Source organism: Pleurodeles waltl, chromosome 6, assembly GCF_031143425.1.
Source record: "Pleurodeles waltl isolate 20211129_DDA chromosome 6, aPleWal1.hap1.20221129, whole genome shotgun sequence".
NCBI lineage: Eukaryota > Metazoa > Chordata > Amphibia > Caudata > Salamandridae > Pleurodeles > Pleurodeles waltl.
The window spans coordinates 1445807025-1445825926 of record NC_090445.1 but is presented as its reverse complement, the minus strand read 5'-3'; the positions used below and the strand labels follow the sequence as shown (position 1 = coordinate 1445825926).

Here is an 18902-nt window from a genome sequence, read left to right as displayed (position 1 = left end):
CAGGCTTATCCCAGAAGCAATGTGTAAAGCATTTGCACATAACACACAGTAATAAGTGAAAATACTACAAAAGGACACCACACTAGTTTTAGAAAAATAGCCAATATTTATCTATATAAAACAATACCAACTACAATAAAAATCCAACATACAGTAAGAAAAATATGAATTCTGCAAGATTTACTCAAAACTACAGTTCCTTGAAGTCAATAGTTCCACCTGGGGCTATCACGGCATTGTGATCAACAAAACCAACAGTTCAGGCCGGCTGCGGCATTGCGGGCCAGCTACGGTGTCGGGAAGACCCGCAAGCGGTACCTTGTATTTGCAGGGCGCTGTGATCCTTGTGGTGAGCTCCGGAGAGCGGTGTCACTGATGTTGCGGTATTGGTTCCGGAGTCGGTGCAGGAGCTGTCGGGCCCTTGAGGTCACACGCGTTGCAGATCGAACTCCAGGCTGATGAAGTCAGGAGCGCTGGCGTGGATGGCGTTGGGGCTGCGGTGCGAAGCGGGACGATGCGACATGCGGTGCCCACAAGTCAAGGTGCAGGCAGCGGCTCGGTGACGGTGTCCAGTGGCGGCGGGGAGAGCAGGGCTGCGGTGTAAAGTGGGGCAGTGCGACGTGCTGTGTCCACAGGTCACGGTGCAGGCAGCGGCGGCGTTATTGCAGAAGCGCTGTCGTTTGTAGGCCCAAGCCAACGTGCGGGCCAGGACGGTCGCTTCGTGACCCTCACCAGCGGTGTCCTCAGCAAAGGGACAGTACTCCTCCTTCAGCTCTTCTAATGGGCAGAGGTTCCTCTTGATTCCAGAAAGATTCTAAAAGCCTGGGGTTTTGTGACTTCTTCTTATACCCAGTTCTGCCCTTGAAGTTAGCAAACTTCAAAGCAAAGTCTCAAGTGTTTGCAAGATCATTCCTTGTCCAATCCAGGCCCCAGACGCACACCAGGGGGTCGGAGAATGCATTGTGTGAGGGCAGTCACAGTCCTTTCAGGTGTGACCGACCACTCCTCCCTCCTCTCTAGCTCAGAGGGCTCATCAGGATATGCAGGCTACACCCCCACCATCTTTTGTGTCACTGTCTAGAGAGGTGCAAAACAGCCCAACTGTCAAACTGACCCACTTCACTTAAAAGATGTATTTTTAAATTGTGAGTTCAGAGACCCTAAACTCCATATTTTTATCTACTCTCAAAGGGAATCTGCGCTTTTAGGATATTTAAAGGCAGCCCCCATGTTAACCTATGCGAGAGATAGGCCTTGCACAGTGAAAACCGAATTTGGCAGTGTTTCACTGTCAGTACATATAAAACACACTAGTATATGTTCTACCTTAAACATACACTGCATCCTGCCCATGGGGATACCTAGGGCCTAACTTAGGGGTGCCTTACATGTAGTAAAAGGGAAGGTTGAGGCCTGGCAAGTGGGTACATTTGCCAAGTCAAATTGGCAGTTTAAAACTGCACACACAGACACTGAAGTGGCAGGTCTGAGCCATGTTTACAGGGCTACTAATGTGGGTTGCACAACCCGTGCTGCAGGCCCACTAGTAGCATTTGATTTACAGGCCCTGGACACCTGTAGTGCACTTTGTTAGGGACTTACCAGTAAAACAAATATGCCAATCATGGATAAACCAATCAACAGTACAATTTCTATAGGGAGCACTTGCACTTTAGTACTGATTAGCTGTGTTAAAGTGCACAGAGACAATAAACCAGCAAAAACAGACCTAAAAAAATAGGGGGAAGAAGGCAAAAAGTTTGGGGATAACCCTGCAAAAAGGGCCATTTCCAACATGCCCCTAAGAAAGACCAAATCCAATTTCTGCACTCCCTGTCTGCCCGGCTGGTACCATGCACTGATGATCCATTCCTTATTGGGGGTGACTTCAACAGAGTGTTAGACCCCTTTATAGACCGATCAACCCCACTGTTGCAAGGTGCAGCAACATTTAGGTGGCAATGGTTATGACGACCTGGATATCCCAATGGGACATGGTTGACGTCTGGTGACTTCAAAACCCACTTGGTAGGGACTACTCACACTACTCACACCTCTACAGAGTGCACACAAGAATAGACCATATCCTCTGCTCTGCGTCCCTTAGTGGTATGGTGACGCATGCGGAATACCTGGGCCGGACCATTTCTGACCATAGTCCACTGTTGATCTATTTAAAAATGGCAGAGATTCGCCAGCCTTTCCCGACATTGCGGTTGCAGTCCGCTGCATTGGAGGACGACGCCTATCGGGAGGTGCTGATAAATAGGTTGACTGAATACTTGGCATTGAATCCCGGGTCAGCATCTTGTCGGGGTATCAAGTGGGAGGCCTTAAAAGTGGTAATACGGGGGCACTACTTGGGACAAACTGTGGGCATTAGGCGAGACCTCGAATGGGAAATCACACGTCTAGAGGACAGACTCACAAGTAGGACAACGACTTGACGGTACCTCAGACTCACAGGCGAAGCTGCTGGAGACCCAAGAGCTGTACAATGTGGCGCTGGAGCACCTTTGTTGTCATGACTACAAGAAATATATAGCCAGGTGCATGAAGAAGAGGGGAAGACGGGAGGTTGTTGGCCTGGCTGGGGCAGGAGGGACGCCGATTACCCGACTGACTACCATGGAAGGTACTATACTTTACTCGCTCATCCAGATAAACACTGAATTCATGACCTACTACACATCTCTGTACTGTCCCTTACAGGTGCGCATGTCTGACAAAAGGGAGGACTTCTTGGCCTCCCTCCCGGGGAGTATTCTTTCTGAGACAGACAGGGACACACTGGGGGCGCGGCTGTCTGTGGAGGAGGTCAAGGCGGCCATTAAAACGTTAGCAACGGGTAAGACTCCTGGTACTGACGGCTTGCCACCAGAGTTTTATAAAGTGTGTACTGGGGTTCTGGCATATGGGAGATGTATGCTGAGGCTTATGCATACAGTGCTCTACTAGCCTCGACCCGGGAGGCCATGGTGGTCCCATTGCCTAAATCCATACAGGTTGACAGGAGGGTTACAGACTTTCAGCCATTGTCTATGCTCAATACTGATTTTAAGTTTCTCAGCAAGGTCCTAGCTACCAGATTGCTACCTCATATGACTAATCTCATACATGGAGATCAGAACGGGTTTATTCCCACCTGTAGCACATCTAAAAATCTACGTAGACTTTACTCCCTTCCACCCTCCAGATCCAGCAGCAATGAAGGTGTCAGTGGATCTCGAAAAGGCCCTCAACACTGTGAGGTGGGACTTCCTGGTGGCCACCATGTCGAGGATAGGACTGGGGAGTGCCTGGGGCGACTGGGTCAGGTGACTTTACTCGCACCCTACTGCACATGTTAAGACAGATGATCTTTTGCAGCTATAACATATATAGAAGCACCCGGCAGGGGTGTCTGCTGTTGCCGTTGTTATCCGCTGTCGCCATAGAACCTCTGGCGGCAAAACTCAGGGAAATGGGCCAAGAATGGGGAATATACCGGCGCAGGCAGTTTCACATAGTCTCCCTATATGCGGATTACCTTCCTATCTATCTCAGGGATGGGTCGACAATGATGCCACAGGTGTTCAGATTTCTGGACGACTTTGGCTCTTGCTCAGGCCTCCATTTAAACCGCAGTAAGACTTGTCTTCCTGATGGTCCATGGCATGTGCCGCCGGGACTCTTGGCCTGAGGATGTGACATGGGCGCCTCACTCATTTTGCTAGCTGGGTATTCTGGTCTACCACAAGCTGCAATATATTCGGGAGTGCAATTTAGGGAAAGCGCTTCGCCGTCACTTTATGGGACTCACTTTGCTTGCCTACTATGGCACGCATCTTCCTCACTAAGATGGCGATGCTCTCCAGGTTGCTGTATTATTATTTGCCAACCTGCCCGTGCGCTTCCAGCCTCCTGGTTTCGATCATTAAAAACCTTATTACCACAGTGGAAACCACATCAATCATAAAGACCATCCACTCCGGGACCCTATCTGGCCCTTGCTCCTGCCACACCTTCGACAAAGGTTCTTCCCCCATCAGCAAAGCCTTCACCCCCATTCTTAACACCTCCATTGACACAGCCATTTTTCCAGAAGCCTGGAAGCATGCAGCCATCACAGCCCTCCTGAAGAAGCCCTCAGCCGACCCTGCCACACTCACTAACTACTGACTGATCTCCCTCCTGCCATTCCTGGCCAAGATACTAGAAACGGCTCTCAAGAGACACATTGTTGACCACCTTGTCAGCCATCAGCTCCTTAACACCATGCAGTCAAGCTTTAGACCAAATCAAAGTACAGAGATAGCCCTCATCACAGCAACAGACAACATCCGGATGATCCATGACAGAGGAGAAACTGCAGTCTTCATTATAGTGGGCCGCTCTGCAGCCTTCAACACAGCCTCCCACCCCATCCTGATCGAGGGCTTCATGGGGTCGGCCTCCAAAGAACCATCCTCCAATTGATCAGCACCTTTCTTACTGGAAGGACACAATCAATCAGCATGGCACCATACTCCTCAAAAGCCGGAATCTCATTTGTGAATTCCCGCAGGACTCCTCGCTCAGCCTGACTCTTTATCATACATATGATGCCACTGACAGACGCCTTCCATGCACATAACATTGACATACTCTTTTATGCCAATGACACACAACTGATATTGTCCCCCTTGGACAAAATACCCAACACTAGGACCAACTTCAACTTGTGCATGATAGAAGAAGCCACCTGGATGAAGTCTAACTGCCTCAAACTCAATACCGACAATAACGAAATGGTGATCTTTGGAAAAGAGGCTTCGGCATGGAACTCTGCTTGGTGGCCTACCGACCTCAGACCCACCCCAGCACTCAAGCAAGAAACCTCTGTATCATTGTCAACAGAAAACTGGACATTTCCAGATCAACACCATTATCACAGCATGCATCTACACCCTGAAGATGCTAAAAAGCTATTCATGTGGCTACCTAGCAGGACTAGGAAAACTGTCTCCCAAGCCCTCATACCAGCAGACTAGAATACAGGAAAACCCTCTTTGTGGGAATCACCAACCAGCTCACAAAAAAATGCAATAGCCAGATTAGTCCTCAACTTCCCATGCCAGTCTTATGTCATACCATATGTAAGGGAACTACACTGACTCCCTTTATATAACTGTGTAGAGTTCATGCTTCTTACACACACATACACACACACACACAAAGCACTGCATAACAACAGTTCCAATATACCTGAACAGCCACTTGCAGTTCTACCAACCAACGAGGCACCTCTGTTTAGCTGAACTCTCACTATTACACATGCCACACACACAAAAGTAGATCAGGAAGTCATGCCTTCTTATACATTCTTCCTAAAGCATGAAAGGACGCCGCACACCACATTAAAGCCTCCTGATTGCGTTTTAACTTCTGCAAAAATCTGAAGACCTGGCTCTTTGGGTAAGGCCCCAGAGAACTGCCCACATACCTGCAAAGCACCAGAATACCCTCATTGGTGAAAAGGCGCTATAAAATCCACATAATATAACAGCTAGGATGCTGCATTTAGCTGAAACATTTCAGGAAGGGTTCACTTTCAAAACACCCTTAGAACTGTTCTCCTTCTCTGTAATAGCTCAGAAGACCATCACCTGTTTGTACAAGGCAGAATGAAAGAAGTTAAGGGAAATGGAGTATGAATGTAAAGCAACAGGTGAAGATAGAAGGAAAAAGGTAGGTAAAATAGGTATTAAGAATAAATATGAAAAAAGTAACAACAAGGTGAAAAGGTGTACCCAAAAAATCAATGAAAATAGAATGTGTAAAGAAACATAAACAATAAAAAAAGAAGTAACACGTTATTTTTTCTCACTCATTTAGTTTGTTGAATACACTTTTAAGCTCTTGCTTTTTGCTGACTGCTGGCTGACCAGTCACACACAGCTCTGTGTGGAGTCCCCGGGCAAATAACCCCCTACATGTTTATTTAGTATTGCCTGAAGGCTCATTTGCCTTCTTTGATCACTTCACTTTGTCTGTTGGCTGATCATCTCTTCTTTTTTCCTGTTTTGCCTGATAACAGTGCTTTTCATTGATCTCTACTTATGTTTGTCGTTTGATTACCATATTTTTATGTTTTGTTTACAAGACTGCTTTAAGCTGTCTGATAGGCAAAAGTCAACTGTAGACTACACCAAAAATGTACAGCGATCTTTGGCCAACCCATTGCTTATCATTGGTTGCCTTTGTCGTTACTCTTAATTGCTTGCTTTCAATTCATTCGCTTCCCTTGTCCATCTTGTGTTTGTCCCTGCCCTTCTTCTATGTTTGCTCCCCTGGAGCATAGCCTCTTAGTCTTTACCATTCTTTTGATTGGAAGACTTGTACCCTTCTACTGCTCACATTTAGAGAACTGTTTTTTCTTTTTCTTTCTGCGATCAATGAGAGAGTGTGGTTTGTCTAGCTTTCTGTCTCATGTGCAGCTTCCCTCTCCCCAATCAACTGCCCCCACCTACTTCTGTTGCTCTCTCATCCCACCGATCAAGCTCATCCACTACTTTGCTCAGCCTTCCCTGACATTTTAAATATATCCTTGACCTTCCAAGGCCGGCCTCAAGCGCTTTCATTGTTCCCTTGAACCCATCCACTCCCCATTGTTTCCTCCACCGCTGACTCTCCCATTCACTCTCCTGTGGTTAACTCCCCAACCCCTTACTCCCTCTTTTTTAAATTTTTGTTGGACCTGGCAGCAAATTGCTGCCTGCCCATTCAAAATTATAAAAAGAGCATATTGTAGGCACATGCGTGCTTGATGACACATGTGTATAGGTCATCATGCATGCCTGGTGACACTTGACATGCGAGTCAACTGCTCAACATTTCTTACTTTCCGTTGCCTGATGAGCCTTTTGTTTTTCTATTAGTTGTAACTATCGGATGAGGATCATTTTTATACCTTGTTGGTTTTGTCTGTTTGCGTAGCACCCTCTCTGGTTTACCCTTTTAGTTGCATGTTTGCTGATGATCTGCTCTTTATATTATTTTTGTCATCTGCTGATTGCCTTTTGGTTTTTATCTACTGGCTTGCCCCATTGTTTTTCTTTTGACTAGTGACATCAGTTTGTTACCTGAATATCTCGCACTTGTTGTTTTGGTTTGGTCTGCTTTTAACAGTTCATATTTTTGTCTTACTATCCCTTGCCCATCAAGATACCAGGCAGCCTATTGTATGACTTTTAAAACACTGGAATATACCAATAGCCTTTATCAACACCCTGTTGAGTTTTCTATGAGGCAATGGCCTCTTGAAATGGTTTATTGCTTTTACATTGAGTCGTGCTCCCTGAACTTTGTGTTTAAGGTTGAGCGTAAGCGTACAACATCTTGTATACTTTTAAGTATACTTCTGTGAGCTATTTCATTTGTTAGTTTGTGTCATTTAAAAATCCTTGCTTGCTAGTGGTCAGTCATGGCTCTTTGTCCCTCCTTCTTCTGTGTTAGAGCAGGGATCAACTACTCTATAATTACACTGCGTCCTGCTTATCTGGTCTGTAGGGGACTTTTTTTTTAAATTTGTTTCTTGCTCCTCTCCAGGGAAGCTTCCCTTTTTATTTGCAGAGCATTCGTGCTCTGAGCTTAGTTGTAAACAAGGCTATAAATCAAGGTGTTATCTTGGTTACAATCCATCAACTTTAACATTCAGTGCACATCAGTACTAAGGCTCTCGCCTCACTTCTGTGGTTCAGAGGCAATGGCACTCCCATGCTGGGCCCCACTCACAGCTTCACCAGGGCACCTCCAGGCTAACACTCAGCAATACTGGCACGCCAATACTAGGATCCATTCATTGCTCCATTAACATACCTCATTTCTGACCTTGTGTGCCTGTTACTATTCCAGTACTGCAGCCCACATAAAACTGTCAGTGCACCTCAACCCTAACCTGCAGCGCCCCATTGTTGCAATACCAGGAATTACACGCCGCTCTGGTTCTCATTCCTGACCGGCTGCCTTTCTGTTATTCCAGCACTGGGCCAAGACATAGCACTGTGTATACCCTGAATCCTGATCTGAAGAGACCCCAATATTGCGGGGTTCACATACAATTCTGCTTATGCACCTCCGGCTGTTCTACAGTGTCCCCTGCTGTTCCAAACTCTGACTTCTGTTGGAGGACGTGGGGGAGCCAATTAAATCTATTCTTAGCTGCCATCTTTATTTAGGAGGGTCTGTTTCACCCATCCCACTCCATTCTTTCCCTTACTCTGTTTACTCGTAGTGTTTTCTTTCCCCCCACTTTTCTCTTTCCAGCTATTAAAATCCACACTTTAACTGTTTTGCTGTCTTTCAACTGTTTATTTCTACTCCTCTCCTTTTTTGGAAAAATTTCCTTCTTCCTCTTGCTATACCTCCTCTTTCAAACTAGCAAAAACTTGGTTATTTCTTTCCTTGTTTCATTCCTCTCTATTTTCTTAATCAGACGTTCATTCTTTCACTATTTTTTTTCTCTTCCCTTCGTTCTTTTTTTCATCTTTTATATTTGCTCTTTCATTTGTCTCAGTATGCATCCTTTCATTTTTGTTTTTAAGCTTTCTTCCCTCCCTTCTCTGGTTTTTCTCATTTTTATCTGTCAAATCACGCTTTGACAATGCCAATGGCTGTAACTCATGAAACTGTGAGACCTATTGCATTGCAAATGCCTGTTTTTGCATGCCGTTTGGATAATTATCCCTAGGGCTGTCTCTGTTGATTTGTCAGTGCTCAAGGGCTCTTGTGTTTTCACTTTCGGTTGTCAGTAGCTAGTGGTCCTTTGATCTGCCCTATCGCTTTTTCCATTCAGAGTTGGTTTTTTGAATTCATCATCTGATGGTGTCAATATCCAGAGAATTTCCTGACATTCTGTATTTCTAATGCGTTACTTGCATTTTTCTACTTTTATTGTCTCTTTCACTGCCACGATGTGCGGCCCATTTAATGTTTGGATTTGATATGTTTGTGTAGCGTCGTATCACAAGTGATATCCTTTTGTTTACAGACACTACCTTGGCTTTGCACTCTCTTCCGATGTATCCCAACAAGATTCAGTGTCCTGTTCTCCTGAAGGAGCTTTCAGCGTCTCACAGGGGAGTACAGGTAAAGTACGAACCACAGCTGGAAGGAGGCTATGAAAGGACTTCGTGTTTATTCAAATTTAACTGTTAAAGGATGCAACCAAGCATGATGGGCCCAATTCACAAAAAAACGTAAAAGTACAGGCAAAGGTTTACATCTACACTGCAACTTGTTTCCAATTAACAAACGTTCCCAGATGTATACTTGCTAGGCGGGGCCCAGGCTTTCATCTCTACCACTGGGAATGTCATGTGATTGCCGACTCTTATTCTGCCTATGCAAATGCGCACTTCCATGGTGGGAAATCATTTTACAAATTCCTCGGAGACGTAACAGGTTATTTTTTACTGTAAATGCACAATTATGGTTGAAAATACCTTTTTGAATAATGCCCGCTGATGCCTTGGATGGGAAAACTGTCAATTATATATAACCATATCTTTTAAAAAGAGTCAGTTTCTTTGGAAACATTGATGTTCATGAAATGCTTTGAAGATAATCTCCTACTGTTAACTAGTTCCACAATTAGCTAACATCAAGATTGCTATATATCCTCAGAAGCAAGTGTACGTGTTTGGTTGACCTGACCCCTCTGGCTTCTGCAGTGATGCCTTTATAGGGAAGATATGGCTGACACATAATAAGCATGATTCCTTTCAGCTACCATTCCATGATCTTCGTATGCTGAAGAAACACAGGAACCATTGCAAAAGGTCTATCATAACTAACAAAGAAAATCAGGGTTGAAGCTTTTGTGTGGAGAAAATCAGAGAAGTCCAACACTGGTCAAGTAGGGTTTAATCCCAGCCAGATATTCAGGATAACCATGAACCATAGAAATTAACTCCATTATAGTTCGTACGTGGATTAATTCTTAAGTCCAGCAATGTGTGTTTTAATCAACCTCAGTCACAGGTTTTATTTGCTCTGGTCCAGTAAGCCTTTCATTCATTTAAGGCTGATTTATCACGTATCGTTTAGTTGTGTACCACATAGTTTAACTTGCCAGAGCACTGAGGGACCTCGTTGAGGGTGAAAGTGTGCTCCGTAAAGTACACCTCTTCTGTTATGCATGAAAAATCCATTTTTGTGGATATCCTGGAAATCTGGCATAGACACACCACCCAGACCTATGTTTGATACCCTTGGTGCATATAGATAAGACACTTGGACATTTCCATTGATTCTGGTACCTTTACACTAATGAAACCTAAGGTACTTTGGTACTGTACGTTTTATATATTTCTTATTTTACTTTAGACTGGCAGTACCACTGTCCAAGCAAAGTTGTAAACCAGACAAACAACATATTACAGTGTTCATAACTGAAAGCATCAGTCTCAAAATATGGAAACAATGCCCGATATCTTTGTGTGACTAATGTTGCGCACACAATTAACAATGGATAAAAGTTAGCTGTCTTGTGTGACAGGAGACTGTCTGGGTTCCCTATACACTATTTGGCCCAATCCTTGGAGAATCTGGGGTGACACAGGGGCAGATAACTTTATTTGTACTCTCATCAAATTCCACTCGTCCAAGCCCATCAGTATCAATAGCAAACGTGCAGCCTGCACAGGTTTCCCGCGTGACAGCGAACTTTATTGTTGCCTTGAGTACACATGCACGTTATTTGACATGCCTTTGCTCACTAAAGACTGTTAATCTAAAAGAAAGACCATTTAATTAAAACCAAAACATTTTAAGCCTAAATAACACACATATACATTGGTAAGATGCGATAAGAGATACCGTTTCCAAGGCACAATATCACATAGTATAGATATGGTGTTTAGGTGAAATGTCCTGCAGAGGACTCATGATGTTTCTTTATCAGGAATACAGTCCTTATGCCTCTTAGATATTCAGAAGCTATTTGAGAGAAGAGAACAAAGCAGATATCACAGAGCTAAGATAATCCTTGAAGAAAGTGCACAATGAAGTCCCAACTGTAGTTAGTGGTCTTAATGAGTGTGTAAAATTCACTCTGTTCGAGGGACCTGTATCCCTTCGATTGTCTGGGTCGATCTGCTCTGGAACATCACTAATAATCTCCTGTCATCCCTCTCACCCTACACCTGCTGCCATTCACATTTCAACCAAACGAGGCATACCCTACCCTCAATCAAGAATAGTCCATTCCACATGGAGGTCAAATAATCTAAGGATTCCCATCAAACTGCATTTCATAAAATGTGCTCTGATCTTGGTAATAAATTTAAGAAGATATTTAGTCATGCATAATATGAACCGTAGATCTAGTAATAAATAGCAGCAGAAGCAATACTTTCAGTAGCACAGTATCAGCAGAAGTGGTAGTAGTAATACTAGTTAGTTCTAGTAATGCTAGTAGTAATTATAGCTGTAATACTAGTAGTATCAGATGTAGTAATAGTATTAGTGCCTGTATTATTACTAGTAGATATAGGTGGGATAGTCCTAGTCGTTGTAGCACCAGCAGTAAATGTAATGGAGAAAGTTGAAATTGTCCTGGGACTAGCAGTCCTTAGTTGGAGAACTGGAGGTTGGAAGTCCCGAAGTGAGGTGATGGTCCAGAGGTCTGTGGGAAGACTGTTCCAGGTTTTTCTGTGATGTGAGAGAAGGAGCGTCATTCAGATGTTGGCCCTGAGGCATGTCCAGGGGATAGTTCTTAATTCCACTTTATCGCTATGGATTCCATCTAAAACCCTCATAATGGGTTGTTTAAAATATCTAGTTTTCCATTTTGTTTCAGAGAATGACCCTGGTCTTGGATCAGAGACACTAATGAACTTGGAAGAGCAGCAGGAGGCAGACTCCCCACAGCAACCCCGACCACCAGCCAGGTCCCTGCAAATAGCTGTGAGTCTGGTCTCAATGACATCACCGAGGAGCTTCCAGTCACACACCGTCACCCAGGCACCGTCATTTATAGAGTTCCATATGTCTGCCACAGGATACGGGTACTTCCTTTACATATGCTTTTGTTTACAAATGGTATTGTAATGAATTGGTCTATTGCATCCATGTACTATTGTACTGCAGTTTGTGCCTGTATATGGTGCTGCTTTCCCCTAATGAGGCTTCAGAGTGCATTGGGAGATGGATAGTATGCTTCTCCGTGAGTGTCCTTGGATAGTGGAGTAATAGGTTCTAATATGGCCTATGTGGAAAGTGTTTCGATGTTGTATGTGACAACTGGAGTTGGGCTCTTATCACATTTGTGCAACTGCGTAAATGGTATAGAGTAAAACGAGATGTGAGAGATGGGATGCTTATGCTCATAAGTCTCAGTGTATAGATATACAGATGTGTAAAACCGTATGGCTGAGGTGAGAATTGCTTTGTGCCGTGTATGTATGGCAGAATTATTATATTGAGGCCTTTTCACAAAGTAATTTTGGAGAATGTAAAATATTACTCCTAAAGTACTATTTATGTACTCCTACCTATCTTTGAGAATTTGCACCAAAAGCTTTAAAATTAGAACAAAATTGTAAAACCAAGGTATATAACACTTTGCCCTCTTTGCACTTTTACCAATAGAGAGTTGGACGTTTTGGGATGATTCCCAAAGGCATGTAGTACTACTTCCCTTATGTATAAATGTTTTTTTCAATCAGCCCTTCACTGTTACTATGAACTTCTAGGTGTTTGAAGAGGAGCGAAGGAGAGACAGAGGGCTTTGCAAGTGGTTTTCACCTGCCATCTTGATATCACAAATGGCACATATCACAAATCCTGGGCACATATCACAAATCCTCTGTTACTCTGATGACTAGAGTTACTTAAGTCTGTTCATTTGAAATCAAGAATTGTATATCTTGGCCCAGTATTTAGTTATTTGAATCTTAGCTATGAAATTGCAGGGTCGCAGTCTTTTGCCCAGAACTTTTCCCTCTGAGGGTAATATCTTTCCATGTTCATTGGTGTGCGAAAGTAGAGTTTGAAATTGGGAGGGCTCAGGTTGCTGTGCCCTACATACTGAGTACTCTCTCTAAGTACTCTCACAGCCGCCCGGTGAACCCCTACATGGATGAACAGAAGTATTGATCGGATTTAATGCACTGCAGTAGCACAGCTGTATGAAAAGCAGTGCCAGATTACATTCAAGGCCCGATTATGATCGCGAGATAAAGAGGGTGCAGGAAATGCAGCTCAGGAACTCGGGGGTGAATAAACTACCCCTGAGGGAGGATAGGAGTCAAGGATGACTAAAAAGATTCTCAACAACAGCTGAAAGCAGGGCACAGACATTGAATGCAGAAAGAGCTGCTAAGGAAAGCTGGAACAGACAGAAGGTGCGAGAGGGGGAATGCAGCGGGGGCCTGTGGTGTGGTAAAGAGTTTGGAAGTCATAAGACGTTGAACTGAGGATCAGTGTTGGATTAGCCTGTTAGGCACTCTGGCACTGGCAGATGTGGCAGCTTAACAAGGGTCAGTGTGCTGGCTGTGTCTGGGTTCCGTCAAAGACCGGCGGTACTGAAAACAACTCCTCCACCCGCACACTGGCCCTTACAAGCTGGCACAGAATAAAAATGCAAAATCATCGGTACATACATGTGGACAGGGACAAAGCAAAGAGAAAATGGACTACTTCTGAGAACCTCACAAAGAAAACATACTTTAACCCCTTAGCTGCTGGGCCTTTTACCCCCCCACTGCTGAGCCCTTTTTAGGCTATTTGTGGTTGATCGCACTTAGGCCCCCATAACCTTTTGTCTACATAAGCTATCCCTGCCAAATTTGTGTCCTTTTTGCCAACATTCTGGGGATTGTAAAGGTACCCAGAGTTTGTGGGTTTCTCTGGAGGAGACCAAGAAATTAGCCAAAATACAGCTGTTTTTTTTTTTTTTTTTTGGAAAAACAGGAAAAGTGTAGAAGGCAGATAGGGTCACAAAAATTTTCGTGGGTGTGTGTGATGTGTGCATCAGTAAATATCAGTCACCTTACCTTCACTTCTTTCCTGAATCAGCAGATTCTCTGAAGACAATGAAAAAAAACAAAAAAGACACACTATTACTTCACCTTAACACACACACCCATCTTCACAGCCTTTAGCGCTGGTGGCACCTGGTGCGACAATCATTTTTGGGGCTCGCTCTCCCAAGACCTCCTCCTCGAATTCCCTCTCTACCACCCAGCAAAAGTGCCCCTCATCTCTCCATAGTTCCCCTCGCACATACATTTAATTTGCTTTAAAACTCAGGTAACGGCTGGCTTTACTAATCCACTCAGCTAAATACATATCTACTTTTGCAGCAGGCATATAAACCATCTGCGCTACTTTATAGCGTCAAAATTGGAACTGGACCGAATTCAGATCTCTTTCTATACAGAGAGAATCCATTTCAAGAAAAAAAATATATACATATATATATATATATTTTTAAATAGATACATGTGGTTTCCCTTGGGGCCAATCAGGGCTCCAGGAAAAAAACACTTGTAAAAAAGTGATATATATTTTTATATATATATATATATATATATATATATATATATATATATATATATATATATATATATTTAAGTTTTTTTTTATACATGTGTGCATTCCCTGGCTCCGATTGCAACCCCAAGGCAAACCACACATGTATGAATAAAATATATATATATATGCCCCCATAGGGGGTCGGGCCTTGTCAGGGGGGCCAACCCCAACATTTACATTTTTTTTTTTTTAATATCCATTGGGGTGGCGTCATCGCCCACCACCCCCGAGGGAAAACCATTCTTTTTTAAAAGAAAATGAGGCCCCCCTCGCGTGGGTTGGCCGGTATTAGGAGATGCTGATCCCATTTTTTTCTTTTACAGTTTTTTACACGGGGGCCTACCTCCCCTCTGAAACAAGATCCCTGGGGCCTACAGCTGTTTCTTGGCCATGGATCTCAGCCACGCTGAACTCTATGGCCAGGAAACAGTGCCAGGAAGGCATCGATGGAAAGGGGAGACTCTCCCCTTTCCATTGATGCCTCCCTGGCATCTGGGGAGTCCGGTTTGGCCTTTTTTTTCCCCCACCGGAGAGGGGAGAGGACACTACCTCGTCCGAGGCATGCTGACATCACAGATGGGCAGGAGGGGGAGATGCTGAAGCTCTTCCGCATCTCCCACGGGGATTAAAAAAAATAACCTTTAAACCCCCTCCCTGGTGTCGGCCAGTGATCGTGGCCCTCACCAGGAAGGATGTGTGTGTGTCATTCATTGGCCGACCCGAATGATGTTTTTACATATGCTGTGGAAGGTTTGTCACATCTTTTATTAAAGAGGTGAACTCAACCAAGACCATCTAACATTAGGTTCATGATGCATCAATGTTTTTTTTTTAGTAAGACTAATGCTAATTTAGTTTGTGTATTGCTACGTTTCTCACTATTGACCTCGAACTCAGAACAAAAATATGGGTTCCCTTTGTAGCAAGCAGTGCCAAATCCAATAGATCCGGTTTGCATTTGCAGTTCTAACCAAGAACCATTGGTTTTGCCAATCCATGCTCATGCTGAATATTTTAGAAGTAACCCTGCAGTTGTAACTTGGGATCTGCCAGACCTGCAGAATCATATAAGTTGCTCCTATTCCTCAATGGCATTGCATGGGACACCAAATAGTCACTGCTCTTTTCAAAACCATTTGAAGCATGTGTCTGGCGTCCCTAGGAATTAACATGTTGTTTTTTCCTTAATGAAAACAATGGTTCTTGAAGTTTAAAGAAATAGCAGAAGACTACTTTTTATATACGATGCATGTATGAGATAAAGAACAAAATGTTTGATGACTGAGTGCATCGTCCCTTATGCATTTAGACAGAAACACGTATTATTAGATAAAAAAATATACACCCAAAGAACGATAGCGAGACTAAAATACTCTTAATGGCCGATCCAAGATATGATTGACAATGTCTCAAGCTAATGGCTAAAGCAGGCTTACTCAAATAAGCCAGCAGTTTAAGAGAGCACATCCAAAGCCTCATGTTTTGTGTTTTGAACTCAGTGGCTTGGCATTGTCAGTTCTAAAATGACCTTGTTGCTATGGAAAGGTGTTTGCATTGCAGGGGTGTGAGTGAGACAACAGGTTTAACATGCTTTAGCTTAGCATTCCCAGCGTCACAACCAGAGTTCTACAGCCATTTGCAAGCCTGAAGACCTCTTTAAGAGTACCCAATGGTAGTAGAAATTATACAAGTACTTACAACCTTTCTAGGGGTGCTCAGGGACAGAGACATCAATACATACACTCAGTATCAAATTAAAAGATAACATTTTTAATAGATGAGGAAGAACGATTACTAAAGAAATATAATTGCTTTTATAAATCTATTAAAAAAGATTTAATGGGGAAAATAAAAAAAATAAAAAAAATGATATATATGTATATATATCTCCATATAAGACAGTGGTATCAACAGTTAGATGTCCGGCTGATTAATCAAGAACATATTAACCCAAGGAAAGCCCAACTTAGCCTGGTAGGGGAGTGAGAACTTACTTTTGGAAATAGGATACTGTCTCCCTAGCCACTCATGAACACATAACAGTAGCCTATAACCATATTGTTAATCTCCGAAAATTTGGAGCAGAACTGAACCCAAGAGAAAACTATTCAGTTGTTTTTTAGACCATCACTCACTCTATTAGTGGCATGCTTCATCATCAGGTTTCATCCTGCTGTCTATAAACCATGTTGAGCTCGACAGTATTCCAGGGAGCACTTTCGGTAATACTGGAAGATGTTCTTAGAATAGAAATACCTCAGGGACACAGAGTTTCCCTTTAATATTGGGTGCACTAAGTATAATTAAAACCCACAGACTGGAGTGTTTGAGTATTAGTCTTCTCACACCTGCTTAAAAATTGCCTCTGAAGATCTAAAAAAAAAAAAAACTAAATGGAGTTTTATGTGGGTTTTCTTCTGGTCTAATTTTGGAGATTAATGATACGATTGTAGGATACATTGGCTGTCAAATGACCAAGCCCTCTATCTACATTTCTAGTGTCAACAAGTATATTGCCAACAAAATAGGCATAGTCCACGTCTTTCTTGGCCTCTTTCTGTGTTTGTGTCTTGCATCCTCCTCTCTTCTGCAGTGCATTGTGTGGTTGAGTGCCCAGGTCTAAGACTCTTCTTTAAGGCCTCCAGTCGCTAGGTCAGGCTGGACATAGCACAGGATCCAAAGGCACAGTCACCACAGCGTTCCTCTGAGTACTGACCTGCCTTTCTTAGCCCCGTATCACACCCTTATTCAGCGAACATGAAAAGCTTTTATAGCTGGGAGTCCAATTAGCTCCCTGATGGAACAAATCGCCTAGTTGTCAAATTCTATAAATCTATTTGAGGATTTTTTAAGCTATATAGAAGCTCTTGTATGATCGATCCTAACTGAGGCACTCAACATCTTTTATGACGTTTATTTAGGTGATGTATTTGTAGAACAAACATCACAAACTAAATTGCTTCTGAGCCTAAAGTGTTAAAATAGTATGTGACTAACTGTTGTGTGCTGAGGATTTCGGTCACTTCTGGTAGTCCCTCTTGGCCCCCAGGCGGTGCACCTACCTGCTTCACCCCCTGTGTGGAGCAGAGGAAACGGGAAGCTGTCCGATGACCTCTCCGTCACAACTTACCTAATGGAGGATCCCTTAGATGGAAAGCCAGTCAGAGCAGAAACGTTTTTGTTGAGTGTCCTCAGCCTGCCCTTCAACCCCCATGTTAGCGTGCACACAGAAACATATAGGTTTATATACTGACACGACCTAAAGAGCCTTCATACCTGAAAGCCAAGGCTGCAGTGTGACAAAGAAAGGCCTTGGAGCTATTCCCATTGGTTTGAACAATCCTCTCTGCTCGAAGTCAGAGCTGATGCCCTGTCTACAATATTTCACACCAGGATTAATGAGAAATATGTTCTAGTGATCGGACTCCTGGTGTTAATGGTTGTGTATGAAAATGTTTAACAATTATACTTGTCCACAAGACCATATACCTGTGTCTAACCTCTACTAAAATATATGTGACAATTCTAAACATTTCTGAGCTGTCGCAGCTCATGTTGAAGCATGTTATCCTGATAACAAAATATAGCCCTATTCAAAGCGTAAGATATGTCAGAATTGCAGGGCTTTAGGCCACAGGCCAAAGTTCATTGAGACATAACATACTGGAAAATAAATATATGCAAGCAAAATTACAAAGTGAAAGAAATATACTAACCCCATCAGGACAGAATCACTTAATCTTCTATGACGATGACAGCTTTTCCAACTTCCCTGAAACACAATATTGTTGGTTTCTGTCAAATAGAAAGGAAGAGGTCCAGAGACTTGGTCCCAAAACTGCAACCTGCTTTCGCCATCATTGTTAGGTTGCAGAGTGCATGATGCAGAGTGTCTGTTGATTTTACACTGTAAAATTTGCATAAACATATGTAGGCTGAAAACGGCTAAGAAAACCACTGAGCTAACATGTACCCCAAACCTTTGTTCAGCATCCCATGTAATACCCACCGAACTTTACTTTGTTGGTTAATATAAGAGGTGATGTTAACCTGTACTGAAATTCGAGCTCGTGAATCAATGGTGTGTTACTCCATGACTAGCTGCCACTGGGATAATTTCTGATATTTGCCCCATTTAATTTGAGGCTCCTGCTGGTCATTCTGAGGAAAATAAAAAAGTGGTGAGAAACAAAGCAATGTCAGAAAGGTTTCGGCCTAATTAGACCTCATCAGTGAGGTATAACGTGGTTCCTGTGGAACAGGGTGCAAGGAACCCATGCCTGGACATACCGTTGGTACTGAGAAAACAAAAAGTTAATGGTGGAATGCTTGAATTCATCTGG

The 18902-nt window shown here is 43.3% G+C and overlaps 1 protein-coding gene across 2 annotated transcripts in view; it reads left to right on the top strand.

Moving 5' to 3' along the window:
* Positions 1-18902, top strand: part of WDFY4 (WDFY family member 4) — a 778336-nt gene that overhangs the window by 267801 nt on the left and 491633 nt on the right. For both annotated transcript variants that reach the window (XM_069240880.1, XM_069240879.1), the window contains exons 16-17: positions 9011-9108; positions 11822-12029. In XM_069240880.1, the coding sequence (XP_069096981.1) occupies positions 9011-9108; positions 11822-12029 (306 nt within the window). The remainder of the gene's footprint in view (positions 1-9010; positions 9109-11821; positions 12030-18902) is intronic.